At 53.4% G+C, this 14,906-nt stretch overlaps 1 protein-coding gene across 5 annotated transcripts in view; it reads left to right on the forward strand.

The window, feature by feature from the left end:
• The window catches only part of TRAPPC9 (trafficking protein particle complex subunit 9), a 385,435-nt gene that overhangs the window by 78,798 nt on the left and 291,731 nt on the right, over nucleotides 1-14,906 (forward strand). For all 5 annotated transcript variants that reach the window (XM_068983500.1, XM_068983498.1, XM_068983502.1 and 2 more), the window contains 4 exons: nucleotides 3,138-3,223; nucleotides 6,233-6,359; nucleotides 8,219-8,351; nucleotides 10,280-10,443. In XM_068983500.1, the coding sequence (XP_068839601.1) occupies nucleotides 3,138-3,223; nucleotides 6,233-6,359; nucleotides 8,219-8,351; nucleotides 10,280-10,443 (510 nt within the window). The remainder of the gene's footprint in view (nucleotides 1-3,137; nucleotides 3,224-6,232; nucleotides 6,360-8,218; nucleotides 8,352-10,279; nucleotides 10,444-14,906) is intronic.

The raw sequence follows: 14,906 nt of genomic DNA on the forward strand, positions 1-14,906 counted from the left end.
GACATTTTCCTTTATCTTTATTTTTTGGCCGCGCTGCGTGGCTCATGGGATCTCAGTTCCCCGACCAGGGAGTGAACCCACACCGCTGGCAATGGGACTGTGGCATCTTAACCAGTGGACTGCCAGGGAATTCCCAGGGACTTTTTTCCTCGAAGACAGTGAGAAGTTACTCTGAGCTGGGGATAAATTCAGTGGATGGTGCAGGATTTTTTTCCGGGATGTAACAGAAACTTCAGCCAAAATGCATGTTATTTGTTGGAGACCCATGGGTAGGCAAGTGTAATTTATATTCTGTGGCTTCTAATATCTTTCTGGCAATAGACTCAGCAGTGAGTACCTGCCTGCAGGTTTGAAGAATCACATGTCTTTAACCCAGAATCCCCATCTCTATGAATCTCTGTGTGTAATTGGGGGGAGTTATCACAGCAAGGACACAGAGTATTAGAGGGGAAGAAACGCTGAGGGCCACTCCTGGAACCATTTTCTGTGCTAACGTGGAGTAATTTACCAGTCTTTCCGTCTAAACTCCCCGCGCGGTGATGGGTGCGCACGTCCTGAGCGTGAGCGCAGAGAGGTGAAGGGTTTTGTGCCAGGACTTGGTGTGGCCGGGCTTCGTGCTGAGATCCGCAGCTGCCTGGGAGGATGGACAGGCGGGAACTGTCCCAGGGCCTCCCCGGGCTGCAGTTGCGCTCTCTGCGGGAAGGGGGCGCTAGAAGCCCAGTGCACGGGCTCCTCAGGGGTCGAGGGAGATGCTAACACAACGGTACCGGCGCTGTTCGCTCAAGGCTCTGAGCAGCGTCGTGTGCGCTGTCCAAGGTGCTGGGGGGACAGTGAGAAATCAGGAGTGCCCCCTGCCAGATGGGTCCAGCCAGCGTGGTGGAAAGAGATGAGCTTGTCGACAGAAGCCCCCGAAAGACGCTGTTAGTCCACAGCTAAGACCTGCCCGGGGGCCGTGTAGTACTGTGGGGGGCCCTGAGACAGGGCTGTGTAATAGCCTCCAGTGCTGGCCCTTTCCGAGGTTTCTGGGACAGACTGTGGAGGCACGCCAAGACCCGGGAAGGAGATGATCTCTTGTCAGACATTAATAGCTGTTCCTGTAATAAAGATTTATCTTAGGTTTACCTTTAGCGACTCTGACTGTGCGAGTATAGACGATTCCTTTCAGCACCCCAGGAAAATGAATTTTAAAATGATGGTCATTTGACCGTGACAGAGAAGACAAACAGCTCCCTCACTCTCAGGCAGCAGCCTGTTAAAACAAATGACATTTTCCTCGGCTGTGAGGGAGGGCTGGGTGCTGACCGCGGAGGCAGTAATGTGCTCGGGGTGCTGCTGAAGGCGGGCTGGGGGCCCTGTGCCCTGCAGCAGGAGTTCTCAGGCTGAGGCGGGTGAGGAGGGCTGGGTTTCCGGAGCCAGCGGGGAACAGCAGCCAAAGCTTGGGGGCCAGGCAGATGGGAGGTGGGCCTGGCGGCCTCATTTGTCAGGGCCGTGAATGATGGATGGTTCAGCCTACCATGTCCTTCTTGGTGAATGAGGATGATCTGTGCCCTGCTGACCACTGCTCTGTGTTGTTAAGACTGCATACGGGCACCTGCTTGTGCAAGCATTTTAAGAGCCAGCTCACCTGGTGGGCTGCTTCTTCATTGCGTGCAGTTTCAGATGCCACAGGCTTGGCGCAGCCTGTCTTAGTCTCTGTGCGAGGGCCTGGTGCAAAGTGTTTGGGGGAAAATGGTGTCTTTATGAAAGCCTATGAAGCTGAAGAATGCTGGTAAGTAAATCTTAGTGTCTGCTCTAGGAGAAGCCCTTTATCCACCACTGTCCGTTCTAGACACTTCTCTGAGTTCAGAGACCTGGCTTGAATCCCTGCCACACCGCTTCCTGGCTTTGTGATTCCCGGCACATTTGTTAACCTGCTTGGACCTTGGTCCCTGCCTTGTAACATGGGATTGTGGTACCTCCCTCACCAGGGCATGATGCGGAGTCAGAGACAGCCTTCCGAGGGCTGGCCAGTGGCTCCTGCCCCGCACCTCGCTTGGTGCTCAGGTCCCTTCTGAGTTGCCCAGGGGAGTATCTCCAAGGAGGAGAGGGCAGTGGAGCGGGGGTGGGGACTGCACAACAGATGACCACTGACTTCGCGGCTTAAAGAACACAATGTATTTTTCTCACTGTTAGCGTCATGAGCGCAGCCTGTGTTAGCATGGGCCTCTGCTCAGGGTTGCGGGCTGAGATCCAGGTCTCAGATGGGGCTGTGTTCTCATCGGGAGGCTCGACTAGGTAGGGTCTGTTTCTCACCTCCCTCGGGTTCTTGGTTCCTTGGGATTGTGGGGCTGAGGTCCCTGTCCACTGCTGGGTGTCACCTGGACCACTTTCAGCTTATCGCAGCTGCTCTCAGACCCTGGCCGCCTGGCCTCCTCCACACACCTGCTCACGTGTTGAGTCTTCTCACTCAGGGTGAGCAGGTTCCCTTCCAGGGCTCTTCGGAGAACACCAGGTCCTCCTGGGATAATCGCCCTTGGGTTAACTCAAAGCCCACTGCTTTGAAGGCTTGGGGGCCCTCATCACATATGAAAACCTCCTCCCCCTTTGTTACAGAACATAACCGATCCTTGTGTTCACACTTGGGAAAGAGTTACACAGCATATACACCAGGGATTGGGGGTCATCTCAGAATTCTGCCTCCTGTACGTGTTGAACTGCAGCTGGCCTGGGAGTGGTCAGGGAGGAGGCGCCACCATCTTCTCTCACAGACTTCAGGATGGAAAGAGGAACCACGCTCTGTGCCACTTAGAGTTGACCACGGTGCCGTCTTCCTGAGCGCCAGCCTCGGGCCTGAGAAGGTCTATGTGACGAGTGGTGGCTCTCTACCGGGAGCTGTGCCGTCTGGTTACTTCCAGGTTCATGAAGCTGCGTTTGGCTCCAAGCAAGAGAAGCGTCGGTCACAGGGCATCCAGGTGGCAGTGACAACGCGCTTGGCTTTGGAGAAAGCTAGCAGCAGCGTAGGTTTAAACTGTGTCTCTCAAGGTGGTCATAATGCCCCTGCTTCATTGGGAAATGGCCAGAGGCGTGATCTGAAGCCACGGGAAGCATGCAGAAACACCAGCTAACACACGGATTGCTTTGTGTGTGTGTATTTCTAGATTTCCAGTGGGTTCAAGGAGATGTGTGTGAAGTTCAGCTGATGGTGTATAACCCAATGCCGTTTGAGCTCCGAGTTGAAAACATGGTACGTAGCACCAGTCATTTGACCCTTTTGGGCTAAACATCAGTTCACCATTGATACGTGTTTCTTAGTTAGTATTTGAGTCGTACTTCTTATGATATGTGTCTGTTTTTAAGATTTGTTTTGCCAAAGATTATAATCTTTTTGTGAATGAAGACCACGTCTTGCATTCCCCCGTTTTTAGAGCTTGGTCCCCAGTAAGTGTGTGAATCAGTGAATAAAAGACATCTCGGATTCGAACACACACAGAACTGAGTTGACAGAATGTAATATTTGAGATGACCATGTTGAGATTCATATGAGAGTAGCGAGGCTACAAAGCGCATAGTGTGCCCCCGACTCAACCTTCACTGCTCAGGATGACAAGATGACCAAGGCCTCTTTATTTATAAGAGAATAAATGACTGCAATGCTAAGGCGAAATCTGCCTTGGGTTTCAAATCAGGTGTCAGCCTGTGTGTTAAATGCCCACCCTGCGATGGTGTCTGCCGAAGCTCCTCCCTAGCTCCGCAGTGTCTGGTTCTCCACGCTGGACCTCGTGTTCCCAGAGGAGAGCCCTGCACATGCTGGGTGGATTCCCGTCCTGCAAGTCTTCTCTGTGCTCATCATTGTGTGGGTCCCCTTTGTTACTTCCCTGTGATGTGCGAAGGGCGCTGTTAGCTGGGTGATGCTTTCCTCTGGGGTTTTATGACTCGTGTTCAGAGCTTGCCGAGTGCCTAGGCCACGTGTCAGGCCAGGCCTCTACTCCATGGTCAGGGTGGAGGAGGGGCTGTGGGACCCATGTGGAGGGTCGGGGAGGCCCCGCTGAGGACACAGGATGAGTGGGAGCTCGCAGGCAGACTGGTAGTTACTTAAGATGACTTTTGGGCCTCTGGCATGAGGCATGGTTTTCCCATGTCCCTTGGAGCTCTTAGAAATTCAGCTGAGTATTGAGTGGGCAACCTGAGGTCCCCCCTATAAGAGAGCCACCTATAAGGATGAGCGTTCCCTCCTCCTCCTTTTGCACAAGAACATGCCAGCCTCGGGGCTTAGCTCTTGGTCAGGCCTTGTAGTGGCTTTGTCTCCTGGCCTAAGCCAGGAATAACATTGAGAGTTGTTCAGAGAATTTTCTCTAAAGTGGTTAAAGTATCATATGCCTACTGTTTCTTTTTAGGCTTAGCTTGAACTGGTTGGAAAGTAATTCCTGCATTTGGGACTTCCCTGGTGGTCCAGTGGTTAAGAATTCGCCTTGCAGTGCAGGGGATATAGGTTCAATCCCTGGTCAGGAAGCTAAGATGCCAACTAAGTCCCTGCTCCGCAACTGGAGTCCATGTGCCCCAACCAAGTGCTGACACAGCCAGATAAATAAATTAATTTAAAAAAGTAATATGTGCTTTTATCAAAAACTGAGGAAGAACAAAGAATAAAATTTACCACTAGGAGACAGCCCACAAATCATGTTCAGAATTAATTACATTGCGAAATGCTTCAAGTGTGGGGAACGGCACAGGGAAGAGCCACACCTCGGGTATCCACTGTCAGTTAGCAAGTGCTCATGGTGGGCCATGCTGGCTTTAGCTATTTTAAAAAGAAATCAAATGCAAGTGTATTTTGCCTGGAGACAATAGCCACCTAATTGGTTTCTCCGCTTCCGTTCTTGGCCACGTCGTCTGTTTCACACGTAGTTAGATCATTTCATGCTCTTGCCCAGACTCTGGGCGCAGGCGTGCTCTCTGTCACTAAGAGAGCCTTGCTTCTGGGTGCTTTCCGCAGACAGAGTTAGAAACAGTGTCGTGCATGCACACATGGGCATGTGCTCACGCGTACCTACCACATGCATCTGCACGTGTGTACATACATGTACGTGTGCCCAAGGGCACACACACACAGATGCAGGCTTCACAGATCCCAACCTTGCAGTCATCCCTTCAGGTCCGCTCCGTCTCCAGAGGGCTCTCCTTGCCTCCTTCCGCATCCGTGTCCTTGCCTCCCCCGTGAGAACGTGGCTCGGGGCAACAACAGCGTCCCCTCACCTGCCTGCTCCAGGGATGGACCACGGCACACCTTCCTTCACGTAGGTCTTCTTAATGCCCCTCTGCCGTCTTCTGCAGGCTTCAGTGCAGGACTCTCACCCCTCTTGGTAGGCTGACTCCAACATAGGGGGTGTTTTTGATCTCTTGTTAATGGTACTTAAAGAAAAGCGTTTATTTATTTCTTTATTTGGCTGTGCTATGTCTTAGTGGCGGCATGTGGGATCTAGTTCCTTGACCAGGGATCGAGCCTGGGCCCCTTCCTTCTGAGTCTAGCCACCAGACCAGCGGGGCTGCTCCCTGTTCATGGTATTTTTGCTGTTTCGTCTTCTCATGTGGTTATTGCTCGGTTACGGAGATACTTCTGCTTTGTGAATGCTGACTTTGTTACCGGGCTGTTGTTAGTTCACGTTTCCTCGTAGGCACCACAGGCTTTTCTGCAGCTTTTGTGTGTAGCTGATTGTCTCCATGCTGTGTCTTCTCTCGGCTGTTGTGCTGGCCAGGGCCTCCGTCACGGTGCCGAGGAGAGGGCCCGAGCGCGGGGAGGCCCTGCAGTCACGGGTGGCTCCCAGAGGCCACGCAGCCTGTCTCCTCCACCATCTAGTGTAGGGCCTGGCTCTTAGAGAGATGGACTGATGGTTCACAGACGCACTGGAAGAAGATTAACCGATTGCTTTCCATGTGTCGTATTTTTTTCATTTTGTTTGTAAGCAAAATATTTTATTTTTTCTTTCTGTTTATGTTCCAGCTTGGTAAAACAACAAAACAGCACACACATTCATACTGTGTCAAGCGGAGCTAGAATTAAAGATGGAATTGTTGTTCAGGCGCCCCTGGTGCTGCCCATTTCAAGACTGTTTTGTAACCATGCTTCTAGGCTGTCTTTTGTTCACGTCACTAAGGAGTCCTTGTCTTCTGAGTCCCAGGTGTTCCTGCTGGCTGAGCGGGGGCTTTGGGTCAGGGTTGGGGCTGCACTCACTGTGTCCTCTGCCGCCCGCTTCAGGGGCTGCTCACGAGCGGAGTGGAGTTCGAGTCTCTCCCCGCGGCACTCTCCCTCCCGGCTGAGTCTGGTCTTTACCCGGTGACGCTCGTTGGGGTCCCGCAGACGACGGGGACGATCACTGTGAACGGTAAGGACAGCTCCTTTCTGGCTGTGGTTCCGGGGGCCTTGGACTCCTGCGCCACCACGGAGGGTTCGCCGCAGACAAACCGTGCAGAGGGCACAGGATGTGGTGTCAGCTGCCGCGCGCCAGTCTGTCTTTCTTGGACCACAGGTGCACTCTGAGTCTCCCCCTGGGGCTGCGGCCCCGCCACCCTTCTCTCGTCTCCTTCCGTCTCCGCCTGCTGCCTCTGCAGTCCGTCTGTCTCCTTTCCCGTCCAGACCCCTCTCCTGGACCTGCCTGTCCTGCACTCACTCTCCTTGTCTGTCTCCAGGGCGTGTCACACTCAGTGTGTCCCCACCCACCACCCCCACGTTGCCCCTGCCCCGTGGTCCCATCCCAGGGACCCAGGCCCCGTCCCTGGCCAGGCACCAGGGGTCATCCTGGACTGCTCCTGTCTCCCCCTCACTCCCCTTACGTTACTGCCCGTGTTGTCAACACCCTCTGCCCCTCCGCCCTCTCTCGGGCTTGTCACCGAAGCATCAGGACTGGTCTTTCTGCCCTCATTCTTCCCGTGGTGCGGCCTCGTGACCTCTCCGCAGCGCAGGCCTCTGGGCTGGAAGCAGTCCTCCCTTCACTGTGCTCCCCGCCAGGGCTCCCTGTCTCACTCTGGCTGCGTCGCTGGGCCCTGTGCATCTGGGCAGGCGTGGGGGGCTCTCATCCTGGGCATGCGGCCTGCTTCCCGCCCCCTACTCGCGCTGTCCCTCTGCAGGGGGGCCTTGAGGCCTGGCTCAGGTGCCCCTGCGGTGCCCACCCGGCCTTGCCCTCCCTCCACCGTGGCAGCCCTTCCTTCACATCATGCCCGCCATGGCCTGTGGGCCCACTTCTTGCCAGCCGCATCTGGCTTTCTTGGCTGGATCCTCACACCTGGCACATAGTAGGTCTTCAGTATCCATTTGGTGGCTGAAAGTCAACATTCACTGGGAAAGGAGTCTGTTTAAAAGGAGGCTTTGAAGGACCATACTTTATTATTATTATTTTTAAAAATATTTTTTCTTTATATATATATATATATTATTGAAGGACCATACTTTAAGAAGAAGGAAATGTGGGTGCCGTGAATTGGAGCTCTTTTAAGTCGAAGGCTGTATCAGGGCCCTGTCTGTCTCCACGGTACCTCTTGCTTCTTGTTGAGTATGTAGACGTTTAATACGGATGCAGAGAAGTTGCCACCCTAGGTACTTACCATCAAGTGTTACTTGATTTTGTTACACGGTGAATGTTGTTTATAATAATTACCTCAAATTTCAAAAGCCATTTCCAAGCTTTGCTTAAACAATTTCAAGTGCTTATCTAACCTGAGGAGTGTTTCTTAAATGAAAATTTTGCTAATCGTAAATTACAGTGTTTGTACACATTGAGCAGATTGCCACATCATGTAACAGTTATGATAACAATAATCGACTCTTGAACTTTCATCTCTCAACGCAAGCTTTTGAATCACTTTCTTTCAAATACTTATTAAGTCCCATTATGTCCTGGAAAGGGGTACAAGCTCTCCTTTCCATTTTAGGGATGGATAAATTTGAAAAGCAAATTAGTGAAGGGATGAGACACTGATTGTGAACTTGGGTGACGTTTATGGTTTGTGTACCATTGGTTGGACGCAGCCCACCTTGGAGCGGGCTTGCGGGCCCAACTCTCACCTCTGCTCGGGGACACGAGGCTGTGGGCTTGAGCTCGGGAGCCGCGAGCCCGCCGGGCAGCTGACGGGCCCTGAATCTCAACTCAGGTTGGAGGGGACCCTGCGCCCCTGTCACCCGTGGGGCCCCCTTGGGCGTGAGCCGTGAAGCCTTTCCAGGGGGTGAAACTTGGCCTTTTGTCCCCAGGCTACCACACCACAGTGTTTGGCGTCTTCAGCGACTGTCTGCTGGACAGCCTCCCGGGAATCAAGACCAGCGGCTCCACGGTGGAGGTCATCCCTGCGCTGCCCCGCCTGCAGATCAGCACGTCTCTGCCCAGGTAGCGCCCATGGGCACCGGGCCTGCTTGCCGACCCCAGGGCCCCCGGGAGTCCTGTGCTGCATGCTGTGGCCAGAGCCCGGGAGCCGGAGTTACCCTCTGACCTTGCGACCTCTAACCTCACGGCCAGAGTGTGAGTGTATTCAGGGGACCAACAGGCAGTGCTCTGCTTGCGGCAAACTGGAGCGCAGTTGAGGTGTTTCTTACTAAGATCAGAACAAAATGTGAAATTAGCCTTTGGAAATGTCATTTTTATGAGAAACAGTTGAGGCTTAAGAGAATTTAAGAAGTCTTATCTTCTAAAATAAAAATAGTCCTTTTTTTTCCCTCTAGCATTTTAGGAAAGGATAAGGAAGGAAGAGAAATCTCAGAGGGAATGACTTAATGCTTTCTGGTGTTTCCACTGTTTGCTCACTGAACAATATATGTATGTTTAGATCATACTGCATTTCATTTAGTATCATAGATTTCTCTTTGCATAAATATATAACCTAAGCTGAAAGCTTTCTGTTTTAATTGCTTAAAAAAGTACATCATGAAGCCATCTCAGAATCACATCCCCATTCATTTCCCTGCTGTTGGGATTTGGGACCGTCTCAGTTTTTGCTCATACGGATAATGCTTTATTGTTTATCCCTTGGGCTGTCTTTCTAAATGTGTCTCGGCATTTTCTGAGATGTTTGGAAGGCTCAGTCGCTTACTCAGTGGGCCCCTCCTTGGTGCCAGCCTCGCCCACCTCCCCCCGCACCCCCCAGCTTAAGCTGGGCGTGTGGGGCGTGGTCTTCGGGACCGTCGGCTCTGTGTGCTGCGCTGCCTTCTGCTTCCTCCCCCTCTCTGCTTGTGTCAGCTGTGTTTCAGTTTTCCCAGATACTTTCCCTGCAAATCCAGGTGGACTACAGTTCTCACCTGAGGAGGGCTCTGTGATGAAATGTGGAAAGAAGTCACTTACAGTGAGGGCTGGAGTCACTTATCCTTACTTGACAGAGAAAATTTATTTCTTGATTCACGAACAGCTCTAAAGGTATAAAATGCCAAGGAGTTCACGTTGATTCTCTATGCTGTTATTTTTGGAGAACGGGCTTTGGATGTGCTTTTTGACTCCACCTGCCACACGTGCCTCCCTTGTTGATGGCTGGCATTTGTCCCCATTCTCTCCAGAGCCTCCTCCCTGTGGTCACAGTGACCTCCTGGCCCGGAAGTGGCTTTGGCACTTGCATTGGGAAGGGGACACCAGGGTGATGAGGACTGTGGGCTGAGTGATGGTCATTAGGACTCAGGCCAGAGTTTCAGACCAGGGCTGCAGTGCCGCAGCCTCAGGGGCGCGTTGGGCGAGCCTCGGGGTCTCTGGACTCTGGGCTGTACCCTGCGTGGCCCAGGGCCCCACCTGGCCGGTGCCGAGGGCCTGCCAGCTGCCCCGGCTCCCGTCAGGGGTTTGCCAGCATCGCTCGTTGATTTTACTGGGATGTGGAGGCTGCTGTTTGTGCTTTCCTTTTGCCTTTTCCCCCAGCTCCCAGGTTGTCATTTCGAATGGTTCATTTGAGTTTTCTCCTTCAGTCTGTGGATTTTCCGGGCATTTCTGAGATTTAAAAATATTTTTAGCAAGCAGCACGCTTAGGGATCCTTTGAAGTAATTCATTGTTTCACCTGCCCTCAGCATGATCCAACAATTATTCTTATGGTTCACACACACATGAGCCAGTAAGGCCAGTGAGAGCCTTATCTTGTGACCCAGAGCGCCTCTGTGTGTGGACAGTGCTCAGCGCATAGCGACTCGCCCTGGAGCTCCTGGTTGCTGGGCGCTGACTGCGCGCTGAAGCCACGGCCCGTGTGTCTGGAGTGCTAAAGTGTGGTGATGTGCATGACTCTAAAATGCCATCAATTTTTTTTCTGTTTTTCTAAAACAGATTATAATTCTTGCTCTTACTTTAGGTCCGCACATTCATTACAGCCTTCCTCTGGTGATGAAATATCTACTAACGTGTCTGTGCAGCTTTACAATGGGGAAACCCAGCAGCTTGTTGTGAGACTGGAGAACATTGGGATGGAACCACTGGAGAAACTGGAAGTGACCTCGAAAATCCTCACCACGAAAGGTAGGGGCTTGTCGTGGGTTTGACTGCAGAAGTGTTTATCTTTTTTATTTGCAGAAGAGACACTTTGCTTTTTTTTAAAACACCCACACCATTTTGCATCGGGGTGAGCAGATTAACAGTGTTGTGGTAGTTTCAGGTGAGCACCCGAGGCACTCAGCCACACACAGACCTGTGTCCACTCTCCCCCGGACTCCCCTCCCATCCAGGCTGGCGCTGAGCATTGAGCAGTGTCCTGTACTGTTTACAGGAGGTCTTTGTTGGCTGTCCACTTTAAATATAGCAGTGTGTTCATGACCTTCCCGAAGTCCCTAAGTATCCCTCCCTCACACCAGCAACCATAAGTTTGTTTTCTAAGTCTGTGAGTCAGAAGAGACCCTATAGATAACCAGTGTCCCGAAAGTCTAAAAACCTCTCCCACTTTTAATTTGACGCCTCTGTGAAGTTGTTATCTTAAGTGTGCGTGAAGAACTCACAGAGGAAGGTAACAGAGCGCAGAACACACCCCTGTATCGCCCGTGCTCTTCGCACCGATCAGGCCCTCAGCAGGCGTGTCCTGGAATGAGTGAGCAGAGAAGAGCACGTGCAGGCTCGGAAGGGTACCATCTGGGACCCATCTGCCCAGCCCGGTGCCTGCTGTGGGTTCAGCACTCAGGACCTGTGCACCCCCTCTTCCAGTGATGCCGTTCTAGTTCTAAGCCACACGTAGCTCGGGCTCACAAGACCTGTCTTACATTTTGGATTCAGCATTTGCTCACTGTTTATCCTTCACGTGCCTCAGCTTCCTCCTGGGTAAGCAGGGGAGGTGGTCCTGACATGGGAAGCTGTCCTAGGAGCTGAGTGAGGCCACAGAGGGACCTGTGAGCAGTACTGATTGAGGGGCATACGCTGTGTAGGAGGAGGGCCGGGCATCGAGAGGAGTAAGTGGAAATAAGATCAGCGCATCTAACGAAGTTGGAGAAACTGTACCGTCCGCGGAGGCCAGAGGCCAGGGCAGCACTGGGAGAGCAGGCTGCTGGGGCTCCGTGTTCCGCTGCTCTTGACTTAGGAGCCAGGTGAGCAGGTGTCCCTGGGGGCCTGGGCGCACCTGGCCCGTCGAGAGCAGTGCCCCGGCTCTGGCGGCGAGGCTGTCCTCTCCGAGAGCGTCTCCAGGGTCTGATGCTGGGCAGGGGGCTTCAGAACTGCTGTGCCAGAGTCCAGTCACGCCGTCATCCTGGGGGAGTGGCGGCTGCCCCACGGCCCCTCTGCTCCAGGCCGTCATTGTCATTTTATCCACGGTGGGGAGGGGGTCTCAATCTGCGTGTCCCCGATGACCAGCGACGCTGAGTACCTCTGCTGTGGTCGTCCTCTGAGAGTCCACTCTTGTGCTGGCCCTCTCTCCTTTTCCCCAGTGGGTGTTCTGCCTTCTCTGTCTCTGTGTCCGTCTGCCCCTCTCTCCTGGCCTGCAGGCTGTCTGTGATCCCGAGTGTGAGTTCTGAGCTGGAACCATGTGGCGTGAGCGCCCACTCCTGCCCATGGCTGCCGTTCTCTCTCTGCCGCGCCTGCCCATGGCTGCTGCTCCTGCCCGTGGCTGCCGTCCCCTCTCCGCTGCGCCCGCCCGTGGCTTCCGTCCTCTCTCCGCCACGCCCACCCGTGGCTGCTGCTCCCGCCCGTGGCTGCCGTCCCCTCTGCGCCGCGCCCGCCCGTGGCTTCCGTCCCCTCTCCGGTGCGCCCACCCGTGGCTGCTGCTCCCGCCTGTGGCTGCCGTCCCCTCTCCGCCGTGCCTGCCCGTGGCTGTGCTCCCGCCCATGGCTGCCGTCCCCTCTGCGCCACGCCCGCGGGCACGTGGAGCTCTTCGCGGCGGCGCGGCTCTCCTAGTCCCTCTTTTGCTTTGGTGTCTCGGAGTCTTTGGGGGAGTTTTGATAATCCTACCTTAATCTCATCCTTTCTTCCCTTTCCCTCCTCTTTTCAGGAGGAAGCACTTACGGATTAGGTAGAAAATGCCTCCCTGACATGAAATACCTTCATCTGGTATTCTGAATTTAATTAATTGGTTATAGGAGGTGGTGGATATTTGAACAAGTGAGCTAAAATTAAACGCCCGAAAATTGCAGAGTATGTAATGGTAAAAATGCTCACATCTCCCGTACTTTTCCTTGGCTTCACAGCTCAGCCACTAGAAGACACCTTCCTTTTCTCCAATAAACCTGAACCGTCACCATGCGTCCATTATTCACTGCAGCTGCTTCTCTCTGAAGCTCAGTTCCTCTCATTTCTCCTTTGGGAACCCCTGACGTCCTTGGCTCCGCAGGCCCCACATCGCCGGCCTCTGCCCCAAGCTTCAGCTTTTGTCACTTCTTCCCTTAAGCTCTCGTTGCGTTCGTCGTCAGGAGCTAGTTTCAGCTTCTTGGATGTTGGTGCTGTTTGTGAACTTGAGGATAAACGCCCTCCTGTGCCTGGAAGCCGACCTGCTCACTTCTGTTCCCGCCTTTGCCTTCCTCCACGGGGTGACTGGGGTCCCCTTGTCTCAGAGGCCCCAGGAGACTTCTGAGGAGCCCTTCCACTTCATGGTGTTGCCGCTGCTGTGCCGGTCTCCCTCCAGCCAGCTGTGGGTCTCTCAGAGACAGCCAGTGTGTCTCCCCTTTGGTTCCAGGCGGGTCCATGGGCGGTGCTCAGTCCCAGGGACTGTCCACGGAGAGGGACACGGCCACTCAGTCGTGTCCAACTCTGTGCCACCCCATGGGCTGTTGCCCGCCAGGCTCCTCTGTCCGTGGGATTCTCCAGGCAAGAACGCTGGAGTGGTCGCCATTTCCTCCTCCAGGGGATCTTCCTGACCCAGGGACTGAACCCACATATCCTCCTTAGGCAGGTGAATTCTTTACCTGCTGAGCCGCTGGGGAAGCCCCATTTAGGGAAAAAAAACTTCTTGCCACAGTGGGAGTAGAGGGGACATGCGCTCAGCTGGCCGGTTGTGTCCGGGAGGGCTTTTCTCCTTTCCAGGGGGGGTCTTGACGGGCCCGAGCCAGGCTCACTTGTCGGGTGAGGGGTCACGGGGGTGGAAGCGTGGGAATTGCCGTGAGGCCCCCCTCAGAGCCCAGCTCCGTCCTTCCGTGCGCTTCTGCCCACGCTCTCCTCTCACACCGTCTCCCGGAAGGGCCGTCAGCAGCTCAGTCGTCTGAGCACTGCCTTTCTCAGGGTCCCGCTTTTGGGACTGCCCTGCCTGCGGCATTCCTATGCTTTCCAACCCTTCTGGAGCTTACTCTCTGCATCAGCCATCCCCTCCCTCTCCAGCCTTTCACTCTAAAAATACTCAGGCATATGGAGAAGTGGAGAGAGACTCTCACAGTGAACACTGCAAACCCGCCGTCTAGGTTCTGTAACGTCTGACTGTGTTTGATTTATCATGTCTGTCCAGCTTCCTGTCCATCCCTGATTTGTCTCGTTTTATTGTATCATTCAAAGTAAGTTGCAGATTACTGTGATTTTGCCCACTGATCCTTTAGTGTGCATGTCATTAGGGTTCAGTGTTTGAACTCAGCTGAGTGGTGTTCATACTTCAGGTAGTTTTTTTTTTCTCATTAAATAACCACGACACTCATAAGAGGACTTTTTTGGGGTAGGATGTTGGGGTCCCAACTTGCACAGGGGTCCCAACTTTCCTTTGGAAAAAAAGTATTTGGGGTGAAATACACAAGTCTTATGTTACCATTTGCTAGATTTTGACAAATACACGTCTCCCCCAACTATTGTCAAGGTACATACATCACATACATACATTGTCTTCCCCGCGGAAAGCCCTCTCCTGGCCCCTTCCTTTGCCTGCCCAGCCCCAGGGCAGGCGCTTACCTGGCCGGCCCCCGGCCAGTGCTCACTAACGCAGATGCGGGAGGGTGGGGACACTGGGGGACCCAGGCAGAACTGGGGAGGCTCCTCCAGTGCTGGGTCCACCCGACACCGTCAGCATCACCTCTGGCCCAGCTCTCAGTTTGGTCTCTTGGAGGGCAGGGGGTCAATTACTATGACCCTCACTCTGTGGATGGGGTGGGAGTCTGGATCACACAGCTGGTTCCGTCCTGTGTGTTGCCGGATGGCCATTCGAACCAACACGTTTGCAATTGAGAAATGTCAGCTGTTGTTCCTTTTTAATTCTCATCATAAACTGCCGTACATTTACACGTGGAATTAAACTAATGAAAATAAACCATCTGCTTCCAAGATACACAGAGGGAATAACTCCTGTCCCTACATTCTCTGGCACCAACAAGCCGTCAGCACCAGTGAGTGATGTAACATAAAAGGGAGGATGGGAAAGTGTCCTAAACTGGAACCTGAGCGAGTTCCCCAGGAAACTCCTCCACAGGAGTTTCCTCCCCCAGTTCCATGCTAGGTCTCAACAGCAATAGTAACTTTCACTATTTAGCGCTACTGCATGCCAGCTGAGTGGTAGTAATATTTTGGGTAGTTTCCTCTCCCTCACATTAAATAAT

Source organism: Capricornis sumatraensis, chromosome 11 (genome assembly GCF_032405125.1).
Source record: "Capricornis sumatraensis isolate serow.1 chromosome 11, serow.2, whole genome shotgun sequence".
Taxonomy (NCBI): Eukaryota; Metazoa; Chordata; class Mammalia; order Artiodactyla; family Bovidae; genus Capricornis; species Capricornis sumatraensis.